This window comes from Platalea leucorodia, assembly GCF_965183815.1.
Source record: "Platalea leucorodia genome assembly, chromosome: 8".
NCBI lineage: Eukaryota > Metazoa > Chordata > Aves > Pelecaniformes > Threskiornithidae > Platalea > Platalea leucorodia.
The window spans coordinates 27,679,782-27,706,670 of NC_138830.1; the positions used below are offsets into that span (position 1 = coordinate 27,679,782).

A 26,889-nucleotide genomic window follows, 5' to 3' on the forward strand; every position below is an offset into this window, starting at 1 on the left:
AGCTTGGACGTAGGTCTGTAAAGCTAGTTACGTCAGGTGATATCTTTCTGCTCATCTCGTGGTGAAATACATCTTATTGGAAGATTCTTCTCCCTAGGCTGTTCATAGATCATGCCAAATATTTGAAGCCTTTGTAGGAGACATTTGTCATAATCTGAATATTTCTACTGCCAATATTTGTTCATGATTTAGTTAGTCTTTCCGCAATCAGCCGCTTACAATTTTGTTCAGGTTTCCTAGTGTAATACCCAGTGTCCAACAAATTCAATCAGACTTTGTTTAAAATTTTTTTAAAATTTTGTCTCTTCCTGTAAGAGTCTTCCTAAGTAAGAGGCAGATTTCCAATGATAGTGAAAAACCAACTCCAGATTTGATTGGAGTTTGATTTTAAAATTAAAAACCAAAACCTTCAACTCATAGTGGCTGAACTCTTTTGGAAACCTATCCCCTTGCATTCTTCACCTTACTCAGTAATGGAATGGTAAAAACATGAATTATGCGGGCGTAAGTTTCCAGGTTTAGAGTTTGCCTCTACAAATTCAGTATTCAAAGGTGAACACTATTAGAGCTGCAGATAATCTGCTGGAAATCTGTGCCTATTATTTAAACTGAGATGGAAACTGTATTCCTTTCCAGCTGATATTGACTGTCTTCAATTCCAGGTGATTTTGATTTGCTATTTGCTTAGATTGTCATTGATTGTTTTATAGGAGATAGATAATGGAGTGAGGATAATCATGTATGCAGTCTGGTGTCTTATTTTGATTGTTTCATCTTTGTGTAGGACAGATGTTTGAGAGGTTTGACTGAAAAGATAGGAGACAGCATCATACATTAGAGGCGTTACCCAAGACCTGTGCTATGTGGAAGAAATAGTTGCTATCATTTGGAATGGATTATGTAGCTAGAAACTTCAAGCAAGGATAAGCAAATGTGAAGGCCAAGGTTCATCACAACTGGCTTCAGTTATTTAAGCCGCTGATGGCTTCTTGCATTAGATGTACATGTATCTAGCGCTTACATTAGGAAAGGGGGCTGCTGAAGATAATTTTCCAATGATAATACATACCATTTATTTATTTATTTTAACACACAGAGCTTTGTTTTGATTCTGCAAATTTCCTTGAAGCTAGTTTTTGCACATTTAATTATGTTGCTGTCCCGCAGAGTAGAGGTCAGCATGATGCCCTGGAGCTCAGTCTTGATAAAGATTATGAAAATCTACTTGTAGAATTTCATTTATTCATGAAGGAGTGTTTTTGTGCTCTTTGTTTTCAGTTTTCCTCTGTGCTAGCTGATTTGAATGAGAAATGATTCATTATAGCAAGAAACTAAGGCAAAAAGTACATGCGGGTGCTTCTAGAGTTACCAGCTTTGAGCAACAGCAAGATAAGACAGAGTTAACATAAGAGTAGCTTCACTTCTCCATTTGTATAGTTGCTTTTCTGCCTTGAAGACAATGCTTCATATTTAGCCAGAGAGGATGTGATTGTGATAGGCCATGTAACCACACAGAACATAGGGAAAGACCCTTATTAATGTTTTTGTAAACATAAATGAAGACAGAAAAATATACATGAACAATATTATATCCAGCATGTGTGAAAATGCATATAAAGGGGTACATGAAGTTCTGATCGTATTTTCATACAACTATACACTTCAGAGCAATGTCAGACTTACTTTCAGAGAAACAGTGCTGTGGTCCCTTGTAAACTGAGCTATTAATCCTTAATAGCTATTGGTTAAGAGTTACCCTTAGCATGGAGGCATCTATAGCGATACTTCATGATTCTTAGTAGAAGAATGTATGTAACTCCACAGTAACTGGCTTCATGGTGTACACTGATCCTGCAGATTCGCATGCTTGCTCACTGACCTTATGCACTCAGAACTTGCATAATTTTCTGGAGAAGATGGCAAAGAATATTGCCTGGAGCTCAATGTGGTATATGCACGCTCTTTTCTGATCTTAAGATGAGACACGTGACCTGAGTATTGCTTGGGTGGGAAGTGCCTTTCCAGATGGCTTTGCGTCAGGGTCAAGTTGGTTATTTTCTGAGTGAGTATGGATCTGCTGAGGCAGTATTTTTTAACTCTGACTACAGGTAAAGAGTCATATTCTGTCTTCTGCCTTTGCAGCTATGAAGCTTATGACTGCTCTTGTGAATGTTGCCTTAAACCTGAGCATTCATCAGGATAATACACAGAGGCAGTACGAAGCTGAGAGAAACAAAATGATTGGCAAAAGAGCTAATGAAAGATTGGAGCTGCTGCTTCAGAAAAGAAAAGAGGCAAGTGAAAAGATGAATTTTTTTTCCTGGTTCATGTGCATTCCGTCCAACAGAAAGCCCAGGGTGGTTTGTGACTTGAGTACCATAGTGAGAAACAAGAGATTAGTTCTCCAGTCATGTTTGTGTGATCTCAAGCATATTACTTGGGCTACGTTTTTAAATCTTGTATTAACACGTTCAGTTGAGTTTGTGTGCTGTTCTGCACGCACAGGATAATTTCTATTCTCAGGCTTGTGTATATGACCAGGCAGGAAGAAAATTAGTCTGAAGTTGTAAGTAGTAACTGTTTTGGTTATCCAAAAGGTTTTGAACAGAGGATCACATGTAGTCCCTCACTGCACTGCCCATTTCTCCCTTTGATCACTGCAATTATTACATAGTGTCTCATTAGTACTTCTTTTTGTAGCTACTTTCAAGAAACACTGGAGTGGGGGCTATAGCACCTGGTCTCAGGGAGAAGAAGCTAGGGAGACATTAAAGTCGCGTTTAGTAAGTACCAGTCTGGCATTAGGTGAGCAAAATCATTAGAAGGTTGCTGTAATCATCCCTGAATAAAGTATTATATCCCAGGAAATTCAGTTTTAGAGTTGTACTTAAAAGAAATTTAAAGACAAGAAGTAGAAAATTAATACATATACACTCAAACAGCCATAATTTGTAAAGATGCCATGTAAAACTCATAAGATTGATTGAACAATTGAAGTATATATGACTTAGATTTAAATTTCTTATTTTTAATATATTATTTTTTAATATATTTCCTCCACCACTGTTTTACTCCATGGCAAATTAAAAATGTCTGGGTGCTTTACCTTGGATTCTTTTAGGTATAACTTTGATTCAAAATTGCTTGACTTTATAGTCTTTGTCTGGGGATAATTACAATTATGTATTTTTATTTTTATTTTACCCCTACAATCTTTAACACAATTTTATTTGGCTTTTATAATTCTTAAAAATCATGCATTAAGGTACAAAGCAAGAACAATCTCTCCTGCCCAAACTCCAAGGGAAACATTTCAAATTAAATATGAAATTCAACGTCAGCCTTAAAGCATTTTAAAAAGCTTTGTCAAAATAGCTGGAGCACAGCTTCTATTCCAGATTTGTTGATTGTTGCTTTCAATTTCCAGAGAAGGACAAAGTCACTAATTACATTGATTAACTTGGTTTCATGTCTCTGTGTCTATGGACATCCTCTATACTCATTCCTTCAGCTGTTCTTTGCAGCATCTTTTGGAGATGCAATATATAATTGGTCTGGGGAGACTTCGAAGCAATGATGCCAGGCTAGCAGCACAGGGCTGTGAAACCCTGAAAGAAGAATGAGCATTTGGCAAACCTTAACTTTTGATATGTATGTTCAGTCTCTCATATCACTACTCACTATAGCTAATCAAGGTTTTGCATAGGAGTAAGCCAGAGAGGAGTGGTGGTGATTGAGTATGTCCTCAGATACATGGTGTTAAGCATGGTAGAGGGCCCTGTATAGAAGGCATTTGTCAGGATTAGATGGCATAATGGCTCTGTGTAAGAATTCCTAACATGATGCTGTATATTTCCCGTGTTTAGATATGCTGCATTTACAATAAATAGTATTCTGTGCTGGCACTTTCTTAGTTGATTCTTTTGATGTAGTGCCATCATAATAAACCCTCATAAGCACATACACGGGCATGTGTTTATCTTCATGAAGTTATATAGGGACAGTTCGCAAGTGTGGCAAATCAATCTGAAGTAGAAGAGATGGAACACGCACTCTGAAGTGTTTCATTCTCATGTCATCTTCTACATGCCTAATGTGAGAGCAGCGCGTGAAGGTCTATACTCATCAACGAGATTTTCAACTAAACTGGATGATCTATGTAACAATCTGCCCCAAAATAGAAGAAGTTGTGGTTTAGTTGCTGCCAGTAGTAACTCAAATTTTGTGCTTGTCATACATGTCTTTTTGAGCTTCTCAAAATCCTCACAGAGTCAACAAGAGAATGTTTCCCTTATTTTTACTTAGGTTTAAGGGGGGGAATGTTATATCACTTTTGCATTGGTCAGAGCAGGAATCCCGAGACAGAAATGCTCTCTCAAGATGCCTGAAGCTAAGCACTCAAATTCAAGTACATGATCTAGAAAAGCTGAAAGTGTAAAAAGCAATTGCGGTTTTGGAGAAAATTCATATTTTTCAAAGAATTGTTAATTCATTACTGAATCTAAAATACGTTTGAGAATTATATCTTTTAAATGTTAGCACACAAAAGTAAAAGGAATCTCACATGGACCTACTGAATCTCTGATTCTGCTTCTACACCAGCTCTGCCCCAGCACCTGGATTCCTGTATCAGTTATATAGCTGATAACTTACCATGTTTATAGCAAGCTGTAAATTCCGTACAGAAAAAGAGGGAGGAAGCCATCCATGCTGTCCCCTCATCTATACTGCTTAGTCTTGTATGGTGCTGCTCCATTTCATACTCAAAGAAATGTCAAAGTACACTTTTCTTCAGTATCTTAACCTTCTCATGGCTCATAAAGTTCAGTGTCTCCTACCTCTGTTCTGTGGTGTGTTTTTATATTAATGATTCATACCCAAAGTTCTCTGGGAGCTTCCCCTTTCCCTTTCAGGGCCTCAGTAGTTTTTCAAAAGGCCTCCAGAGGCTTCTTGGTTCATTCCCATCCTCATTTTACTCCACAGTCTGTGCTAGGTTGTCTCTAGCCCCATGTTTCTGTGCGTATTTGCCTGCCTGTAGCCTGTGAAGTCAACCAACTGAGGAGTGCTTAGAAATTCACGCTCTGTTTTGGATTATATATTCTTGAACAAGCATTTAGTCTGTGCATATTGGGTTGAACTGATGCTGAAAGTAGGGCTTCTCCCAGGAGACCTGTCTAAATATGCTTGTTTTGTGTACCAGCCCTTTGGTATACACAGAGCTGGTGTGCACCCAACTTTTCCCTTTGTACATAATCCCTTTTACTATGAAATTAATTTCTTTGGCAGATGTTTGACAATTTAGTCAAAAAACCTCAATGCCTTGGTTTCCCCATATGCAAAATGGAGACAGCACCTCCTTACAGTTCAGGAAACTGGGAGACTTCATTTACTGAATTTTGTAAGCTACTTTAGATCTTATCTGGAAGATGCTGTAGAAATATTTATAAACATGGCTTGAAAAATATAAACCCCTGGGTGAAAGTGTTCATGAGCTCATGCTATGCAAGAAGTCAAAACAGCTGATCATAATTCTGCCTCTGGCTTTAAGATTTTTTTATCTGTTAAATATGTATGTCCATAATTATACAGGTTTTATTATTTTATGCATATATGCAGTCTGTACTAGCAAGGTTCTGTTGTGGTTTTCATACTGAAAATGTGGAAAAATTTACATTCACACATGTTGTGGTATTCTGCTTTGACATTTTGACATTAAGAAATACCTTGATGGAAGAATGATGCCTTTGAGCGTAGTACCAGTTCTGCTCCAAAAGCTGATTGTATAGAATTGGCGTCATCTTATTTAACAAAGCTGCATTTTGGTGTAATTGAGTCATACTTATTTAGTTTAGTACAAAAGCTGACAGTATGGGAATACTTTAATTGATCCCAAGATGTTCCTTTAGGATGTATTAACATATTCACTGACACATAGTAAGCTTTCCATACTACTTAAAAAATGTGCTGATATTACACAGGAAATCCTAAAAAAAAATCCTAAAAAAATGCTCTTATTTATAAAAACACACTCATAACACCTTTATCATTTGGGTTGGGTTTTCATTTGGGTTTGGTTTGGTTTTTTGCAATCTAAGGCCTGGGTGTCAGGTGTGCTCCAATGTTAAGCACCTGTGCTCTGATTCTGGAAAGCTTCCTGGTTCAGAAACTCAGTTATCATGGGTGCTGAAGTTAAAGCAACTGATATTCATACTTGAGATTGAGAACATCTTTGAGTACTATCCTTAAATAACTGAATTAAATAATTCAATTTAAAAAATTGAATTTTTCCGAGGGGATTCCTGACCTGTAACCAGCTTCATTTCTGCAGCTGTCATTCACTCACAGTTCTATCTGTTTAACTAATATTACAGGACTACTGACATTATGGAACATATAGAATCATAGAATCATTAAGGTTGGAAAAGACCCTTAGGATCATCGAGTCCAACCATTAACCTATCACTGCTAAGTCCACCACTAAACCATGTCCTCAAGCACCACGTCTACCTGTCTTTTAAATACCTCCAGGGATGGAGACTCAACCACTTCCCTGGGCAGCCTGTTCCAGTGCTTGACTACCCTTTCAGTGAAGAAATTTTTCCTAATATTCAACCTAAACTTCCCCTGGCGCAGCTTGAGGCCGTTTCCTCTCATCCTATCGCTTGTTACTAGGGAGAAGAGACCGACCCCCACCTCGCTACAACCTCCTTTCAGGTAGTTGTAGAGAGCAATAAGGTCTCCCCTCAGCCTCCTCTTCTCCAGACTAAACAACCCCAGCTCCCTCAGCTGCTCCTCACAAGACTTGTGCTCTAGACCCTTCACCAACTTCATTGCCCTCCTCTGGACACGCTCCAGCACCTCGATGTCCTTCTTGTAGTGAGGGGCCCAAAACTGAACACAGTACTCGAGGTGCGGCCTCACCAGTGCTGAGTACCGGGGGACGATCGCTTCCCCAGTCCTGCTGGCCGCACTACTCCTGATACAAGCCAGGATGCCATTGGCCCTCTTGGCCACCTGGGCACACTGCTGGCTCATGTTCAGGTGGCTGTCAACCAACACCCCCAGGTCCTTTTCTGCCAGGCAGCTCTCCAGCCACTCCTCCCCCAGCCTGTAGCGTTGCATGGGGTTGTTGTGACCCAAGTGCAGGACCCGGCACTGAGCCTTATTGAGTCTCATACAGTTGGCCCTGGCCCATCAATCCAGCCTGTCCAGGTCCCTCTGTAGGGCCTTCCTACCCTCCAGCACATCGACACTTCCACCCAACTTGGTGTCATCTGCAAACTTACTGAGGGTGCACTCGATCCCCTCATCCAGATCATTGATAAAGATATTGAACAGGACCGGCCCCAATACTGAGCCCTGGGGAACACCACTTGTGACCGGCCGCCAACTGCATTTGACTCCATTCACCACCACTCTCTGGGCTCGACCGTCCAGCCAGTTTTTAACCCAGCGCAGAGTGCACTTATCCAAGCCATGACCAGCCAGCTTCTCCAGGAGAATGCTGTGGGAGACAGTGTCAAAGGCCTTACTAAAGTCCAAGTAGACAACATCCACAGCCTTCCCCTCATCCACTAAGCGGGTCACCTTGTCATAGAAGGAGACCAGGTTAGTGAAGCAGGACCTCCCTTTCATAAACCCATGCTGGCTGAGCCTGATCCCCTGGTTGTCCCGCATGTGTCACGTAACGGCACTCAAGGTGATCTGCTCCATGACCTTTCCCAGCACCGAGGTCAGGCTGACAGGCCTGTAGTTCCCTGGATCCTCCTTCTGACCCTTCTTGTAGAGGGGAGTCACATTTGCTAACTTCCAGTCATCTGGGACCTCCCCGGTTGACGAGGACTGCTGATAAATGATGGAGAATGGCTTGGCAAGCTCCTCTGCCAGCTCCCTCAGTATCCTCGGGTGGATCCCATCTGGCCCCACAGACTTGTGAGCATTCAGGAGGAGGAGCAGGTCGGTGACTGCCACCTCTTCGACAACTGGGGCTTCACTCTGCATCCTGTCTCCATCTCCGAGCTCAGGGGCCTGAAAACCCTGAGGATGACCAGTCTGACTATTAAAGACTGAGGCAAAGAAGGCATTAAGTACCTCAGCCTTCTCCTCATCCTTCGTGGCAACGTTTCCCTCCACATCGAACAAAGGAGGGAGATTCTCCCTGGCCCTCCTTTTGTCGCTGATATATTTGTAAATACATTCTTTGTTATCTTAAACAGCAGTGGCCAGTTTAAGTTCCAGCTGGGCCTTCGCCTTTCTGATCTTCTGCCTGCATAACCTCACAACATCTTGTAATCCTCCTGAGTCACCTGCCCCTTCTTCCAAAGGTGGTAAGCTCTCCTTTTTTTTCCTGAGTTCCAGCCAAAGCTCTCTGTCCAGCCAGGCCGGTCTTCTCCCCCGCCTGCTCGTCTTGCAGCACATGGGGACGGCCTGCTCCTGCGCCTTTGAGACTTCCTTCTTGAATAACATCCAGCCTTCCTGGACTCCTTTGCCCTTCAGGACTGCCTCCCAAGGGACTGTGTTAACCAGGCTCCTAAACAATCCAAAGTCTGCCTTTCTAAAGTTCAGGGTAGCAGTTTTGCTGACCCCCCTCCTTACTTCTTCGAGAATTGAAAACTCTATTGTGTCATGGTTGCTGAGCCCAAGACAGCCTCCGACCACCACGTTGCCCACCAGGCCTTCTCTGTTCGTAAACAGCAGGTCCAGTGGGGCACCTCCCCTGGTCGGCTCCCTCACCAGCTGCATCAGGAAGTTCTCTCCCACACACTCCAGGAACCTCCGAGACTGCTTTCTCTCTGCTGTGTTGTATTTCCAACAGATACCTGGAAAGTTGAAGTCTCCCACAAGAACAAGGGCTAGAGATTGTGCCAACCGCTTGTAGAATACTTCATCTGTTTCCTCATCCTGGTTGGGTGGTCTATAACAGACTCCCACCAGGATATCTGCCTTATTGGCTTTCCCTCTGATCTTTACCCATATGCACTCAACCTTATCATTACCTTTGTTGAGCTCTAGACAATCAAAACACTCTGTAATGTACAAGGCTACTCCACCACCTCTCCTTCCTTGACTATCACTTCTAAAGAGCTTGTAGCCATCCATTGTAGCACTCCAGTTGTGTGAGTCATCCCACCATGTTTCCGCGATGGTGATCACATCATAGTTTTCCTGCTGTGCAATGCCTTCCAGCTCCTCCTGTTTATTGCCCATGCTGCATGCATTGGTGTAAATGCACTTCAGCTGGGCTATTGATCTCTTCTCCAACACAGGCATGCTACCTCTAGGCTCATCCCTAGCAGGCCTGGTTTTATCCCCTTCCCCCTTTGAATCTAGTTGAAAGCTCTCTCAATGAGGCCTGCTAACTCCTGAGCCAGAATCCTTTAACCCTTTTGCGACAGGTGAACCCCATCTGTCTCCAGCAGGCCTGGTGCCATGTAAACTGCCCCATGATTGAAAAAAACAAAATTCCACCGCTGGCACCAGCCTCTGAGCCACATGTTGATGAGCTGGGTCTTCCTGTTCCTTTCCGTATGCCTCCCGGCTACTGACGGGATGGAGGAAAACACTACTTGCGCTCCTGATCCTTCAAGTAATCGCCCCAGTTCTCTAAAGCCCCTTTTGATCGTCTTTGTGCCTCTATCAGCTACCTCATCACTGCCAACCTGAACAACCAATAGTGGATAATAATCGGATGATTTTACTAGCCTAGGGAGCTTCCTAGTAATGTCTCTTATCCTTGCCCCATGGAGGCAGCAGACTTCCCTATGGGATGGGTCCAGTCGGCATATCGGGATATAGTCTCTACTTGTCTAAATTTCAGTAGCAAAAAAATGGTAATGACCACTTCAAAGGAGTAATTTGAAACTAAATTAATTGATGTTTGTAGAGAATGTTAACTTTCTTCCATTAAGGTATTGCATATATCTATGTATATATATATGTATGTATATGCACAAAATATAGGCATGTGCTGGAAAAGTAGAAAATGGTGAATCTACTAATACCTTTAATTAAGTGTTCTTCCATGGTCTTCTAATGTTTCCCAAGAAGGAACTGTAGAATATCAAATTATAATAAGCAGTGATATTTTATTAATTTTTGTTTTGTTTTTTGCAGCTACAAGAAAACCAAGATGAAATCGAAAATATGATGAACTCTATTTTTAAGGGTATATTTGTTCATAGATACCGGTAAGAAAATGCATGCAACAGTAGGCTCTGCTAATGAAGTATAATCATAAATAATGTCAAGGGCAATTTCTGTGTTGATTTTTCTTGTGATGTAATATTCTAGATGCCACAAAAGCAGTATCAAAAATATTGAAGTTATGGAAGAAAAATCTAAGTGTTACCCCTATTAATTGCACAGTAGAGCCATCCACACAACTTTATTTTAATTCAGTAAAACAATTTTAAGGAGTTGTGGGAGATACGGAATTTGAATCTTTGTCTTTTAAAAAGAAAAGTTGTCCAAGATGGAAGCACAAACATGGCATATCTTAAGAATAATCAAATGATCACTGCATAAGAGGGTAGTTTTGGTTGTTGGGTACCTCTACTCTGCATTTCCTTTTGTATGTCTTAAGTGTAAACAGCAATTTCTGATGTTTCTGCCATATATGCTTTAGCCACAACTTCAACTTTATTTTAGGCTTTTTCCTCCTTAAATTACTTAAGGGCAATCAAAAGCCTTTATTCCAGTTAACGTGTATTTTTTGTTTGTTAATCATTTTGGACATTTGTACCAAGAACATTAAAAAGTTATTGTGGTATTAGCACATCACAAAGTTTTTTTAAAATAGTTAATATGCTATGTCTTGTGAATACAAAACGACAGCAGGTTATATATATTCATGTGCATGTGTGAATGTGCATATGCATGCACTTCTATTTACTTTAGAACTGCACAAACCAGTAGATTTGGACTGGTGCATGCTATTTTGGAGTATGGTTTATCAGAGCAGTAGTCTTTTAAAATAGATTTAGGGCTGGTTTGCATCACAAGGTACCTCAGATCATCTGCAGCATTTTGGTGAAACCAGCTCTTTAAATGTTAATTCTCGAAGTCAAAAGATAAAATTCAAGGATACTAAACTATGCAATTAAGCTTTCAGATTTAAGTTCTGGTTTAAAACTTTACCAGTTATGAAATCTTTTAGACAAATGGCAGAAAACAAGAAAGAGTGTATGAGAAGAGGGTTAGAAAGTGAAGAGGAACCCATAGTTCAGGTGCGCAGAGGGATTATTGTAATTATGGAGAAAACCGTGCAGGAAACCCAGAAGAGGGGCCTGTGCTAAGAAATACATGAGTGTGAACAACACAGTGGAGTTGGAGCAAGTCTCTTCAGTACCCAAGGATGATACTTGAAAGCAAGTTTATAGCAGTACTGGGAGCATCTCTCCAGGAAGATCAAAGGTAGCAGCAAAAAGGGGTCTCTTAAGACAACAGGGGATCTGAGTATAGTGATTGCTCACAAAAGATCCTCTTTTCCTGGATGCATATGTCACACTTATCTTTTTCTTCAGACCTTGTATCCTTATTCTGTCCCACACACCTGTGAGATAACTTCATTTGCTATCCATTTGTTTCTTCCCTCTTGAGGAAATTGTAAAGGAGGGATGGTGATCTGAGGGGGTCTGAGAGGAAACGGGATTGTTCAGTAAGCCTTGAGCTGCATGGCAACAGAAGGATGGGTATACAGAGTCAACAGGTAAATTAGGATATTAGCTCAGTGTAGCACTCACACTTTTTTTTAATGTTTTGTTATGAAAGCAGCTTTTATGGTGTGTAGGTAAGAAAGTTAAAGAAATTAAATTGAAAGAGTTTTTCCATCGCCCCCCCCCCCTTCAGAATTTAGTGTATTGTATCAAACAAGAAGTCGCTTTAAAATATTTTCCTAGTGGCTCGTGCTCTTGTGTGGGGTTGGAAAAATATTCTGCCTTTTGATGGTCTGCATGCGGTTTCCTTTTGCTGTTTCCTTTTCTTTTCTTTCTTTTTAAATCCTTCTTTTGTAACTCTGCTTTCTTTTCATGCCTTCTGCCACTGTTAGTAAAGGCTTGATTTTGCTGATATTGCTGTAACAAAGGAGAGGCCAAATAAATACACTCTGCTTATTCGTGCCCTGAAAAAAGATGCCCAGGCTGACACTGTTAGACCACCGAAGAATTTGCTGAAATCAGTCAAGTAGTGATGTGCTCTGAGCAATGTGGGTGGCACCACTTCTGCCACTGTTTAGAGAGGGTCAGAAGAAGTAACTGCTTCCAAGTCTGCCCCAAGAGCCACTTGTGTGAGGAGTCATCATCTCTCTGGCTTCCTTAACTTCTGTGAAGCTCCTAAGACAGTCTGTTACAACATATACCCGAATATGAGTAATCTGTAGACAGCAGAGACCATAAAATTTCTGCAGTCACATCCATGCAAGAACATAGAGGGGAAAAAAATACCTGTATTAAAAACAGCTAATGGAAGAGAAAACCAGGGCCAGGAGGGCAAAAAAAAAAAAAAGGATTTCAAACTATTATCTGCTTCCATAACGTTTCTTAAGCATTCCTTCTCTCAAATAGTTCAAATGATTTATAAACTTGACATCATTTTACAGTCCTTAGCTGATGTACAAGTGGTAATGATTTCAAAAGAACATTATTTTAATTATTGCCAGAGAAGAAATCCCTTTCCATAATATGATTCAGACTCTGCCACAGTGATTCATGCTTAGTGACCTTTGTAACTTAAATATCAAGTCCTTGATCTAAACAAAAAGCCCCCCAAAACGGTTTCATTCAGAATGTAGCTGTCTTCCTACTAGTAAGCTAGGGTTGCAGTGAGGTCACATCTTCTTTCTGTAGATTGACTTCCAATTTATTGGAAGATTTCAATGCTTACTTCTCACATTAAAAAAAAAAAATTGCAGAAATAGCTAAACAGTTTTCTAGGTGTAATGTTAGTCTAGTGTTAACAGCAGATTTGGTCAAAAATTGAGATATTCTTAATAAACATGCAGGAGATGTACCTACTTCATTGAATATTTCCTTATCTCTTTCCTGAATCACTTTTTCTGACTGTTGTTTTATGACATATTTGGTTGTCAATTGATTACTTTTTTATCATTTCTAAAACTGAGAGTTAACATCAAAGGCGAGATGTAAGAGCAACTTCAGTTAGAGTCAAGTTGCTGGGCTCATGTTGGTGAGTATAAAACAGTGGAGATGGTGACTGTGGTAAATAAGGACTGCAGGGCTGTGAGGGTAATCAAACTCTGGAACGGGTTGTCCACAGAGGCTGTAGAATATCTGTCTTTGGAAATACTCAAAAATTGATTGTACAAGATATGTGTAGGGGCGTGGATATGGTGATGTTCAAAGGTCCTAATCTCAAAATAACCGGTTTTGTGTCTGTATGAGTCTAATGCCTTTGATGTGTAGTAATGAGATACTGTATACTGGTAGGTCAGGGATCTTAAAAGGAACTTAAAAGCTTTGTCTGAAATTAAACGAGCTGAAAATTGCTTGTGGGATACATGTATATTAAAAAAAAAGGGAGGGGAGGCCTGTTTCTTCATTTCAGTTGTATCTGCATATCAGAGATTACTTTGATTCTGAGATTATTGCCACATAGCTTCTCAGATGTAACAAGTATTTACAAAATGTCCATCAAACTCAACACTGATCTGACATGTCAAAATTTTGTTGTTGCTACTTACCTGCTTTTGACTTAGCAATGTGTGTCTGGACTCATTTCCCTTTCAGAGGGTAAGATTCAGAAAATTCTTATTTGAGTCCTACTTCATAATGTCTTTTTGTTTTGAACGCTCAAAGAGCTTCTCCTCCCTACATGAATATCCAGCAAAACAGAACTATTACAGTTTAAACTTCTGGCAGACCTGACTGGTGATCCCCAGACTGATGGACATGATGGCTTTGTGAATTTATGCAATGCAGTGAGCCTGTCCTGAGGTATTATTTTGGCAGTACTGATAATTAAGGTAAAACATGCCAAATGTAAATGCCATCTTTACAGAGAAGATGCTTCTCTCTCCTTTCCCTACTACTGAGGAAATAGGATGATGATGACAAGTTGCAAGTTCCATTCTAGGAAACAAGTGTTGCATGAAAAAAAGGGAGAGGGGATGTTAGATGGAAGTCTGGTGAGGAACTGAGTAAGAGACTGAGAGGAGCAAAGCCCAGTCAGCACAGGGAAATGAAAATCCAAATAAAACCATAGAAAAATCCTTTCCCCTCACCCTAAGTATGTTATCTTAAGGAGGTGAAACACACATCTTAGGTGGCAAGAAAATGCATTTTGTTTTTATGTATGTTGAAAAAACATAGAAATTACCAAGACCATTTGTTGAGAAGCAACAACTGCAATGGTTGTATTAGGCAAGCAGACATACAATAAGAGCATAGTCAGGCATCCTTTTGGAGCTTCTAAGAAGTCTTGAAGCAGTTACTGCGCTGCTAGTCATCTCCATCTCTTGCCTTGGGTGTTTTCCCTCAACACTGGTAATGCTTTAAGGATGTAAGCATCCATTTCAGTGCAGATCAGCCCGGTTAGCTTAAATTGCTTTCAGTTTTGGTCTTGATTAACCTAAATGAGTTTGTGATCAGAGTGAGAGAACCCAGGAGCTGCAACTGGAACATACCAGCCTCCACCTAACATATCCCAATTATCTATTATAGACTCTATGTTTCAGGGTCCTAAATACTTTTCACCTTAGTCAAAATACTAGAGTGTAACTTAGCACGAAATATATGCTAAAGTGGCACTTTTGATGATTGTTCCTCTGAAACAATCAACTAGTAAAACGTGTTTCCTGACACTGTTTGCTATAGTTAGTCCTAAGTTTTATGGACCTGCCTTGTCACCCAAAATTTTAAAAGGAACCAGTGAATTTTTTACCTGATCCCCTTTTGTCAAATCTCTTTACGAAGCTGCGTTATGGCAGGCTTCTTTACTAAGAGTAACAATATAGGTTGTGAATTTTGCTGCGAATTGTTTGCTAAGTGCTTCCCATTTACCACATAGACATTACTTGGCAGTTTGTGCTGAAAAGAAGGTTAAATATATTTTATGTCTAATATTTCTACATCCAGCATTAGTTTTGGTTTCTGTGCTAGACTAGATTCTCTTCCTTTCTAGATGCATTTGGCAAGTAATACAAACTTAAGTCGCTAATTTATAATTACAATAATGAATAATGCATGAATTATTCCAAAAGTACTTCCAATGGTGGTATGATTAGTATTTATATGTTCTTGTGTCATATACAAATAGTGTGTATTTTAAAAAAACTAAACAATTCATAGTGACTATGACAAGATGCTAAAATATATTTAAGTGTGTAAAAATTATAAGAAAATAATCATAGTTTAATAACAAGCAATTGATCACGTGCATAGCAAAGGTATAAAGACTTTTTGGCTGTATCATGTTTGATACAGCATCATACGGGTATGGAACCTGTTTTAGCGATTCCTGCAAGAAGATGAATGATTCTTACTGGTAATACAGTTACCTTGAAGATAGTGGTGGAGTGGGAAATTGGTGTCTCACAAATTCTCCTGCCTCTCCAGCAACTTAAGTCTGTTTGCTAGTGTCACATGCCTTATGCATGATTCTTGCCCATTTTCAATTACACTGAAGATGTTAAATTTTTATTCTACTGAATCTTGTAATTAGTTGAATAGCTTTATTCTTTCTTTTTTCTTTTTTTTCTTTTTTTTTTTTTTTTTTTAATTATAAATAGCAGCTTGGAGTGAGTGTTTGTCCGTAGTGCCTAGGGATTCCTGAGAAGCTTTTGAATCAAGAATCAATTTTTCACTGTCTGCCTAGGGAAGCTTGAATGCATTCTTACAGAAAAGATAAATTTTCCTGATTTTTGGCTGGCTGCGCTGCATGATTAAATAGCTGTTGACACTTGGGTTCTTTTTGGGATTGCCATTAAATCCTTCCAAAATGCTTCACAGTTACTAAATTTATAAGGTGGTGAAATAACCTACTTGTATGGGAGGACTCAGGCTGTCGTCCCCTAGTGGAAATGTCTTCATGGCTACTTTGTGTTTCTGCATATGTGGCTCCCCTTTTTTTTCTTGATTCATACTTATCAGTCTTTTAGATTGTTCTTTTAAGTCTTGAATTCTGATTCCTTCCACCTATATTTTGTTTTAAAAGTAGTTTAAAAATAATTTCTTAAAAGAGAATTGCTAATCTAGCTTAGTGTGAAGTAATATACAATTAGACATGTATATATAAAAATATATTCATAGTTTTAATTAAAACCTCTCTTCATTGTGGCTGCATTCCCCGTAATGAATGAAGTTCAAACTCTTGTGCAAACTCTTGAATGTAATATTTTAGAACATTCATCTTTACAGTATCTAAAACCTGTTTGAGAAATCCCTGGTTGGAACAGCTTATTTAATGCCCTACTCTGCTGGTAATGTGGCTTGTCTACATTGTGGATTGACAATTACTTTGGTTTTGAGGTTATAGAGTCTTCAGGGAATTTGACAAAGCAGTTTTAGTGATTCTGTTTGGAAGTTGATAAAATCAGTGTGTTTCAGGTAGGCAAAGAGAGAAAGTGATAGTGGTTTAATGGCATTCCTACAAATTTCCCCCTAACATTCATCCATTAACCTTAAATGCATGTCTTATGCTGTTAGGTCAGTACAGTTTTCTCCCTATAATCTGAAATTGAATGAGAAAACCAAAGACTTGACTGTAGAAGTGTCACATCTAGTCATTTATGATACTGTGGTTGCTTGCCGTGTTCAGGTAGGAACTGTGGTTTTCACCTTGGTATCTGGAAGATCATATACAGTAGAATGACAGCTATTGAGGTGGACCAATTTGAAGGTTGCAAGTACATAGGCAGTTACAGTATGGAGTAATCATGTTATACTATTTTGTGTGTATGAACTTATGCAGTAAGTATCTTGAGCATAAGATAGAGGGCATTTTATTTATACATTGTAAAATTAAAGACTTGAGGAAAAATACAGTTTCTTTTATTTTGCAATTATTCTGTTGCTTGAAGCTTGGAATTTTAATCCCCCCCGCGCGCCCCCCCCCCCCCCCCCCCCCGCAATGTGATTTCATTTGTGGGCTCTGTTGGTGCTCTTTTAGAATTGATGTTTATTACTTTTCCGAAAAGATTTTTTTATAAAAATACAGAACCAGAGTCTCAATTATAAGCAAGGCCGGTGTTTGCAAAGCACCAGATATTCCCTTCTTCTGTACAGTGGCTCTTTATGTTCCTGTTTTATTACAGCTGAAATTTTGAACTGTGAAGCAGTGCCAGCTGGAGTGGCACAAGCGATTTCTCATAGTAACAGATGTCTCGGAGATGAAATTACTAAAGGGCCAGATGGCCCCAATCCTTTTTCTCGTTGTTTAGCTGTCGTTCATTATTAGTAAATATGCCGTGCTCTATGTCAGTCAGGCAGGAAAGTGCCAATCAGATTGAAATCATTTACATCCCTGATCTCTTTAGGTGATCTCTCCAGACATTTTCCTGCTGCCCCTCCTCAATAAGCAGCTGATAAGTCTGCCTGAGATACATCTTTGCCTCTTCCATCACTTACCACAGTCAGAATGTAGAAAAAAGCAAGAAAACTGGAAGAAACCAACGTTGAAATGTAAACAGCCTCCTGGGTCTTGTTATAGGGGCCTTTACACGGTGCACGAAACAAGATCTGTTTATGTACCAAATTCCATTCTACCCCTCTGGCAGGCTCCTTTGCTTAAACCAAATAAGTTTTTGCACCTTGGAATTGTTCTGCACGTCTAGCTGGAGAGAGTCAAGCCTGCTAAGCAAATGTCAGTGACAGTGTTTCAGAAATGATTGTCTAGAGGAGGTTTGTAGCTTGGATTCTTAATTCCGTTTGAAAAGAGGGAGGTAAAAGATGGAGTAATAGACTAAGAAGCAAACTAGGGTGAGAATTTTTTGAGATAATGGAAATATCATATCTGAATGTAGAAATATTGAAATTATTAGATAGATCAGTGAGTTCAAGGACATAAAGGAACAGAAAACCAGTGAGACAGCAATGAGAACAGTTACAGGCCCTGCATAGTGAAGTTCGTCAAAAGTAAAAGCAAAATATAGCTAGGGCAATGGGAATGAGAAGTAAATGGTATGCGTCTGTAATCTGATTAACACTTTTTCTTTTCTTTTTTCCTTATTAGTGATGCTATTGCTGAGATTAGAGCTGTCTGTATTGAAGAAATTGGTGTCTGGATGAAAATGTACAGCGATGCCTTCCTGAATGATAGTTATTTAAAATATGTTGGTTGGACACTACATGACAGGGTAAGTATTGTGTATTACTGTACATAGCAGAGTGTACTGTAGATAGCTGGTGTTATACTACCCAAGACATGTTTAGTGTATTATCTTTGATTTATAAAGAGGTTGTTCTTTTTTCTTGCCTGTTACTTATCTTTCAACCAGCTTATTTCAAGGTATTCACTTATATTAGGATACAGTAGTCCCAGACTGTGTGCTTGGTTCATGTGCTTTTTATGTTTTCAGTCTCTGTTAGAATATCTTAACAGAAATGTTTCCGTGGTGCTTTTCTTCTCATTACAAGAGAAAGAGAAATCTTCTTGGATCACCCCTGAGAACCTTTGTATCTGAAGCAGAATGGAAAAGAGATTTCCAGATGTGTCTTCCATTTACATTGCCCAATAGTTAGAGGAAAGTGAACATCTCTGGGTCCCCAACAGACATCACTGGCTGCACAACCAGTGGAGTTCTCATCAATTCATTTTCCCTTGAAGAATCTCTTCAAGTTCTTTCTTCGAAAAATTTTTGAAACACCAGATGGAAGCAAAAAGATTTATATCCAGAGGTTCTTTCCTATCTCACCGCAGTTCTTCATACTGATGGTATCCACAACATGCCTCTGCTGGCTGGCAACAGACCTGCAGCAAGAGTAGCTGATTCCTAACGCTAATAGAACAGGACTTTGCACTTCTCACCATATGGGGTTTTTGTGCACCAGGCAGCAACTGGGACTAGCCATCCTCCCACTCTCACCAAACCCACTAGAAACACTTCTTTTACTCTAAATTCTTCTGCTAACGTTATCCAAGGAAAACAGATGAGACCTACCTATGCTGTTGAAATGCTCATTAAATTCCAGCATCCTGATTCAGACTATTCTTTTCTTCTAGCAGCACTGCTGGAAAAAATTAAAAGTTTGCAAGTTCATTCTGATGACTTGCATAACTGGTAGTTAATGGCTGATTTTTTAAAAAGATAATTTCTTCAGTAACTTTGGACAGCATGTCAACATTGATGATACGACTCAGTCACTCTTTTGCTGAAATCTGAACAGGATCAGTTAGAAAGATGTTAGCTTTTGCTAAGGAAGGAAGTTAGCTGCCACTGGTTCTTTTGCTTTGGCTATAGCTGACAGGGATCTGCATCTTGCCTTGATTTGGACCAGCAATTTACTTGTTAAGAGTATCCTGTATGATTTAGGGACTAGATATGTGATGTCTTTCCTCTCTAAACCTATAGTTCTCAAACTTTTACTTTACAAACTTTCCCTAAACTTTTACATTACATGTCATTGTTACAAAACTTGATTAGGAGGAAGATCCTGCTTACTGCTGCAATCAACCATGTGTACTTTAGCAACACCACACTTCCGATCATTAAAGCTCGGACATGAAAACATGGCCATCACACTGCTTTGAGGGGCAGAGCTGCTGCTCCATCTGTGTACCTCATTTTTAACATTGGTGTGCCTCACTAGTAGGCATGCTTCAGGAGGTGGAGATCATTGCTTCAAGTTATCAAATCAGTGGGGAAGTCAACTCAGGTTGGAGGATTAGGATTTTAAGTGTGGTGGAAGACTTTATTTTACTAGGGCTTTTAATTAAAAATAAATTTTCCCTTGAATAATTGCAATGATTTTTTTTGAAGCACATTCTCATCCTAGCAGAACATTTCCACAAAGTAGCACTTCCAATGGGAGAGCAGAATCTAGTAGCGTTGCACTCCGTAGCTCTCAGTCCCCTTCTAGTATCTGTGAAGTCCAGCCATTCCTCACGGCACTGTCTGTGACTGGTGTCAGCTTCTCACACTGTTATCTGTCACATCCAGCAATTTCTCATGTCGTGTCCAATAGTTTCTCACATCTTCTTCAGTTAGCTTAACCTCAGGCCAGGGTCTAGTCATCTGCCTGCAGCCTTAACATATATTTTTACCTCGGCTTTTTAAAAATTAATACATTCTTTCATATCAGACAAATTTTAAATTACAGTGTTATGGTAAAAAAAAAAGGGTTTTCTATCTGAACTAGACACAGAAGAATTCTGTCAGGCTACTCTCCTGCGTCTACTTGCTTTGTAATATTTATCGTTGCAGGCCTCAGAAGTGCCTTGGGGTTCTCAGTCTTTAAATCACTAGCTAATCTGTTTAATATCCTGATATACAAGATATGTGATATTTTTTATTGATGTAGTGTATGTTTAAAGTATAGAGTGAGACAGATTGTAAGTAGAATAGGGGAAGAGTCAGAGGCAGGTGAGCCATGTGTGAAAGGATGAAAAGGGAGAGAATGGAGAAAAAGACACATTTGGGGAGGCATAGAAAGGAGGAAGGAAGTGCAATGGAAAGAATATGTTGAAAAAAAGATGGAATAAGAACCAATTAAAAATGCAAACCCTTCAAAAGTACAAGATCCCTTAACAGCGTGGTTTTCATTGGCACTACCTGAAAAACTGTTACCCAAGTTTCTTGATTTTGGTTTGCTTTGATCAGGAGATCATTTTTGCTATGATCAGTACTTAAAATACTGAAAAAATGAAAGCTGAGGCAATAGTCATAAGGTATTTCCATTTCATATGAACAGAAGTCACCCCAAAATGATTAACTTCTCTGGAAGCTTGCTACTGCAAAAAAGAGAGGAGGCAGCAGTGCAAGAAGATTAATGAGCAGTTTCATATTCTACGTCAGAAGACATACAAATTAAATCCCAGGGAAGACACAATTCTTACAGTTCTTTGTAGTAGCTCCAGTGTAGTCTTTCAGAGGTAGGATACAGAAGTTTAGTTCTCTAATGTGGAAAATGTGTATGTTTTGTATGATAAACCTGTCTCTTTCCCAGATTTCAGCTGAATGTCTATAGGGCTTTTTGGTTTTTGTATATTACTTTCTCATTTGAATATGGGTTTCTAGTTCTGCCTTTCTCTCCTTTTTAAGCTTCTTTTTCGTTCACATGGATCTGGGAGCATAAATTAAAAATACATAAAACTATAATATAATTGCATTAAAAAACCTCTTAAAAAAAAAAATAAGTCTTAAATCAGACTATCTAGTCTTAATTTTCACCTGCATAATTGATGCATGGAAGTGTTTTGAAACCGTAATTGTGTCTCTAGATACCTAGACAGTCATGGTTCTTAAACCACTTCCTAACACGTAAGAAAATGCCTTTTCCTTCTTTGCATGCCTCTACTTTCTCTGAAAGGAATGAACGCAGGGTCCTCTAGAACAGATAGTATTTGAATACTTCATCGTGATGGCATCCTAACTTAAAAAGATGAAAAAATAAAACTTATTTTTATTAAGATTATATAGAAACTGAAATTGTAGTTTTTCCAAACTTCTGAATGTTTAACTTGATATAATCTCCTTGGTACCTAATGTCCTTGGTTTTGGGAAAGCTTGAGAAAACAAAAAAATGCATCAGATGATACACAGTATCTTCATAAATGGTATTGAGTGGGCCTATGCAGACAGAGCACAACTGCTTGCTCCTGCCAGGAATACTCCTGCCATAGGTACTTAATGTGCTGCAGGACATTTTCATTTGTTTCTCTCTGGCAGTGTAACTATTTCTGTCATTCAGCAGCAGATTACCTCAAAATACATCACCCTAGAGCATCAAAATGCAACACAGTATATCACAGTCGTCCCATAAACTGTGTGATTATTATTATTATTAAAATCTGATAAATGTTTAAAAAGAGCAGAATACCCTTAGCCACCAAAAAAGAATTGGAAAAATCCAAAAGAAGAAACACAAAGTGTGAAGACAGAGAAATGGCTTTGTGGCTCTCTTGACTACCCACCTACTTAAAAAATAATTAGAACTGTGTTTCTGGGGGCTCAAAAAGTCATCATCTCTGTGTGGTCTAAGCCTTCATCTGGCATGTGAGCGGACACGTAGCAATGCACCTTTTATTACCATTTCTGGAGCTGTGGTATCCCTGAATGTTAAGAGAAGTCTGGTTCTCACTGGGACATGGCAAACTAATACTCAAAAGTATCAACTATATGGAACATTAATAAGAATCTAAGCTGGCTCAATACCAGGCTATAGATCACTGTGAGACTTACACAAGAGTTACAGATTGTTGGTTCAAGTCCTGTGATTAGCATGTAAAAAATATGAAAATGGTGTGCTTCCATCAGGATGGATTCTTTTTCACAGGTATGCCATATTAAAGAGAATTTTGAGTAGAGCATGACTCCCAGACAAATGTAGACTACCGCACACTGCTGACATGAAAGGTGTATGTATTGCTGTTTCCTTCATTAGCAGCGGTAACAATTTTTTGCTCAAAACTCAGAAGTGTCTGGAGGATTATCTCAACAAAAATAGGGAAAATATGAGAAATGTTTGTCATTTAACAGTGTTGATAAACATTTAATGTTTTTGTTTTATATTCTAATTTCAAATTGTAAATAAAAGAAAGCATTAACAAGTATGTGTGAAGCATTTCTCGTATTCATAAAAAAAGAATTTTATATAACAAAATAATAAAAATATATAAATAACTATCTAAAAAGGCTTTGAGAGAAGGGAGATTACAGGAATAATTAGACTGGAGAAAGAGATGTGCATAGAACCAATGACAGTGTGGATGAATTCAGGATTCTGCAATAATCGAGTGTCACAATTACAAATTGGACAAAACTGCAAGTAAGTATATTTTTGTGGAAGGTGAAACTCAGGAGAATGGAAGGTCTTAGTTGTTAGAATGCTGATAATGCAAGTATTTTGTCTGTTATTTACTTAGAAAATGACAAGGCTTTCCTTTCAGATACTTTTTCTGTTTGTAAAGCACAGATGTGACTACACAAAAATAGCTGGAAAGTGATGCTTGTTGTCTTTAACAGAATTAAAGGTATTGTGGGGTTGCAAATATTTGCTGCCTTAGGTTGGCTCATACTCACTATGAACTTCAGGTCAGAATTGCAGAAAATCTGGCTAAAATATAGTCTGGGAAATATTTTTGCTTATTCTCTTCTGGCTTAAGGCAGAGTTCACTGTATATCTGCAATGTTTCTCACAGACAGTCATATTTTCTAAAAAAACCTCTAGTGTTGGTTTTTCCACAGCTTTCTGTAACAGTTTGAGTGCTTAACTATGTTTGCCCCTAAAAAGTTATTCCTCGCATAAGTTAAATAGCCTGTGTTATAATTTTAATTTATTCTTTTCCTACCCACTGCGCACATAAAAAGTGACAATTCCTTTTTTCCTCTTCCTTCAGAGCAAACTAACTTTTCTTTGTTGTGCTGCGAAGATATTTCCAGAAAGTTTTCTTCATTACCTCTTGTGTCCATTCCATACTGTGCCCAGGCCTTTTTTATCTTTCTTCTGTTTTTTGTATTCCTCTTGTGCTTGACCTCCTAATTAATTTGTTAAATAAGTTCATCTCAGTTAAGTAAGTCTCTCCCTGTCCTTGCTCTGCATCACTGTGTTTGCAGCTTTTACCCTGGCATAAGTTTCTTAGGATTTACCCTAACTTTAACATTCCCACCCGCTTATTTCCTTGTTAAATAGGAAATTTCTGCTGTGTGTCTTTCTCCAAAAAGTGTTTGGGGTGTTAAAAGCTCAGGTTACTTGGATGATTCTCATAATTACTCAAGAAACATCTTGTGTCTGGCATGTTGATGGTCTGTGGAACATTTCTACTTCTCCATTCTGGACTTCAGTGCAGTGTATCCCTGTACACCTTCACTTTTGCCTTTCTTAGGTTCTTGTCCAGGTCATTGCTGTTAATGCTTCCCCATGGGTTCCTGGCACTAATCTCCGCTGACTCTATTTTAAAACCTTCTTAATAGGATTAGCAAGCTGATGTGCAGGGGCTCTCCCCTCTCCAAAGAGATGAATTCCATCCTTGACCAGCAGTTTAAAAACCAGACTTTTTTGCTGTCAGAGAAAGTCCTCCTGCTATCATTTGTCTGCCAAGAAAGGCAGTCATTTCCAGGGATTGCCTTTGTGTCTCCTGGGCCTTTGCTCTCAGCTAGAGGGACCAGGTGTAACACAACATTTCTCTTTCTCACCTGCTCCTGCAGTTCCTTGTCTTCTGCCTCAGAGCTGGTGAGTGGCAGGAGGATGTTAGCCTGGTTCTGTACGCTTTTGTTAGCATCTGGCTGCAGTCTCCTGGCAGGCCATGCAAGTACCAAATGTTCACAGGTTTGCTTCTGATCTACCTTGCTTGATTTGCTCACTTAAGACTTACCGAGACCCTTAGTATCAGGCTCTGGGACCAGTGATCCACGGTGTTCAGTGAAGTCAACAAGGGCTTTGGACTCCACAGGGAATCCAAACCTTATCTGCACAGGTCTCAGGTCTCGTTGCTGTTGGCACTGATATCTTTTTTCTGTACCTAACCAATTTAGAGTTTTGCATTTTGGGACTACAGCACTGGCTGAATAGCAAGCCATCTGCTCACAAGTGGAATAGTCTTCAGTGGAGCTGTAACTAAATCTGCTACCACACTGTTGCTCCGTAGCATTCCTCACATGCCAAAATTGATACTGATCCTCCGTGGCTAAATAACCTAAGGCCTTAAGAGGCTTACATCCTCTTCTAATGATTAGTGATGACTCCGGAGATCCTGGGCTTTCTGAATGCCACACAGCAGAGGAAAGACCATTTCTGGTACTGCAACGTAGGTACCATTAAAAGAAGAATGACAAGCAGCATTTCTCTGTGCTTATTTAGCAGTTGATCACATCCGTATAAAATTTTTCTTCAAGAAAGTTCTTTTCTGTACCTTGAAAGATCTTATGAGAGATCCTTTAAACATAACTTTCATCTCATTGACTTCCTCTGCAATGGTAGTCAATAAGATCCCTAGAAGAGAGCAGGACTGCTCAGATATTCCTCACAGATGTAAAGAGGTGATTTCTCAGGAACAGCAGTTCTTCAAGGAAAAGTTCTTCTGAAGATCCTCCTTTCAACTTCTGTCCTTTTATCTTCTATTTCAATTTTTGAAATAGGTGGGAAGGAGGAAAGAAACTTAAAAATAAGGATTTTTAGCTTCTGTTTTTATGTCAGTCTCTGAATGTTCTTTCAGTTTTTAGCTTGAGCAGATTTTTAAATACAGACTTCCTTATAGAATAGACGGGCTCAGATATGAAGCCATCCGGGTATGGTGTTTTATTTATGAAGTTCAGTAATTTGTATTAGTTCTTGAGCAGCTTAAGGCCTTAGACTTGGTAGTGTACTAGCTTTCGTAAAAGTTCACACTGCAGTGAACTCTACAGATTATATTTGAGCAGATTTGTGTGTATAACCTTTTTGCTATCTACAGATATTTTTCAACAAGAATCCATAGTTTGCCTAGACTGTGCAGTTGAGCTGAGTTGTACATCTGCAGCCAGCCAGATGATGTGCATGTGCCCAGGGGATCCAGCCCTTCTCTTTATCATCAGTGTTCCTGTAGGCGACAAACCTTGATCCATAGGCACTTGTCTTGTGACACCCACACTTCCTGCCTACAGCTCACCAGATCAAAGCGATCCCCATCTAAAGAGCAGCTGAGAATGAGCTGCTGCCACCAGAACAACTCAGACAGACGGACACAAGCTGCTCTTCTTCCCAAGGGCTCCTCAGGCTGTGGCGTAGATGCATTGTTCTTGTGGCAGCAGCCTGCTCCACACTGGAGGGTCTCTCACGCCTTTTGCATCCTTCAGCCTGTGCCTGTCCTATGATGAGAGATGGGCTGTAGAAAATTTCAGAATAATAAGTCCAGTAATAATAAGTCCATTCAGAATAATAATTCCTTCTGTCCCTGGGAAAAGGAAAGACAGTGCTCGGAGATGGCTGAGTTGCTTGCGTGGGCTACAGGCAGCCCATGCTCAATCACTTTAAACACCAGATATCAGGCAGAAGTTACCTGTAGTCTCTTTCCTAAAGATAAATAGCCGCACTGTCGTTTCACCAACCACCTTGAGATCGTATGTCTTTATTTTGTATTTACTTGCTACATTCTTTATCTTTTTGTGGAGTTACTTGAAAGGGAAGAGTAACAGACGTTTAACTGATGGCGCATTGAATTCTTTATACATGCAAATAGGGAGAAAATTTAACATTGTTTGTAGGCAGCTGCATGTGGTTTTTGGTTTTTAGCTGAATTGCAAATTGGCTTTGGTAACTCATTTGCATAAAATTTTAAATGTACCTTAAACAAATTACAATATGATATTATTTAATATTCATGTGCATTTGATTAGGGTATTCTATCAGCTAATCTTAGTGTGTTTTATTTAGCAAGGTGAAGTGAGGTTGAAGTGTTTGAAAGCTCTCCAGAGTCTGTATACCAACAGAGAGTTATTTCCAAAACTGGAGCTGTTCACTAATAGATTCAAGGTAAGAGGAAATACAGTTTTTGGAAAGAGTACAGAAAATAAAAGTATCATCTATATCATCCTGTTGCGGTCTTTGAATCATGTATATTAAATGCAAAAATAAACTCGTTTGTGACAAAGCTTGTAACTGCAGTAGTAAAACTGTATTACTGAATGCTGAGATTAAGCCAAATTCATTTTAGTATTTATCTTGTAAAATTTGTTGGATGTGGCCAGAATGATTATTTATCTGTTTGTATTATTGATAGTTTATACATTGTCATTATTCAATC

At 39.2% G+C, this 26,889-nt stretch overlaps 1 protein-coding gene across 1 annotated transcript in view; it reads left to right on the forward strand.

The window, feature by feature from the left end:
- STAG1 (STAG1 cohesin complex component) overlaps nucleotides 1-26,889 on the forward strand; it is a 201,993-nt gene that overhangs the window by 111,260 nt on the left and 63,844 nt on the right. The window contains exons 8-11 of the mRNA XM_082320218.1: nucleotides 2,143-2,294; nucleotides 10,114-10,187; nucleotides 18,184-18,307; nucleotides 26,520-26,618. Of these exons, the coding sequence (XP_082176344.1) occupies nucleotides 2,143-2,294; nucleotides 10,114-10,187; nucleotides 18,184-18,307; nucleotides 26,520-26,618 (449 nt within the window). The remainder of the gene's footprint in view (nucleotides 1-2,142; nucleotides 2,295-10,113; nucleotides 10,188-18,183; nucleotides 18,308-26,519; nucleotides 26,619-26,889) is intronic.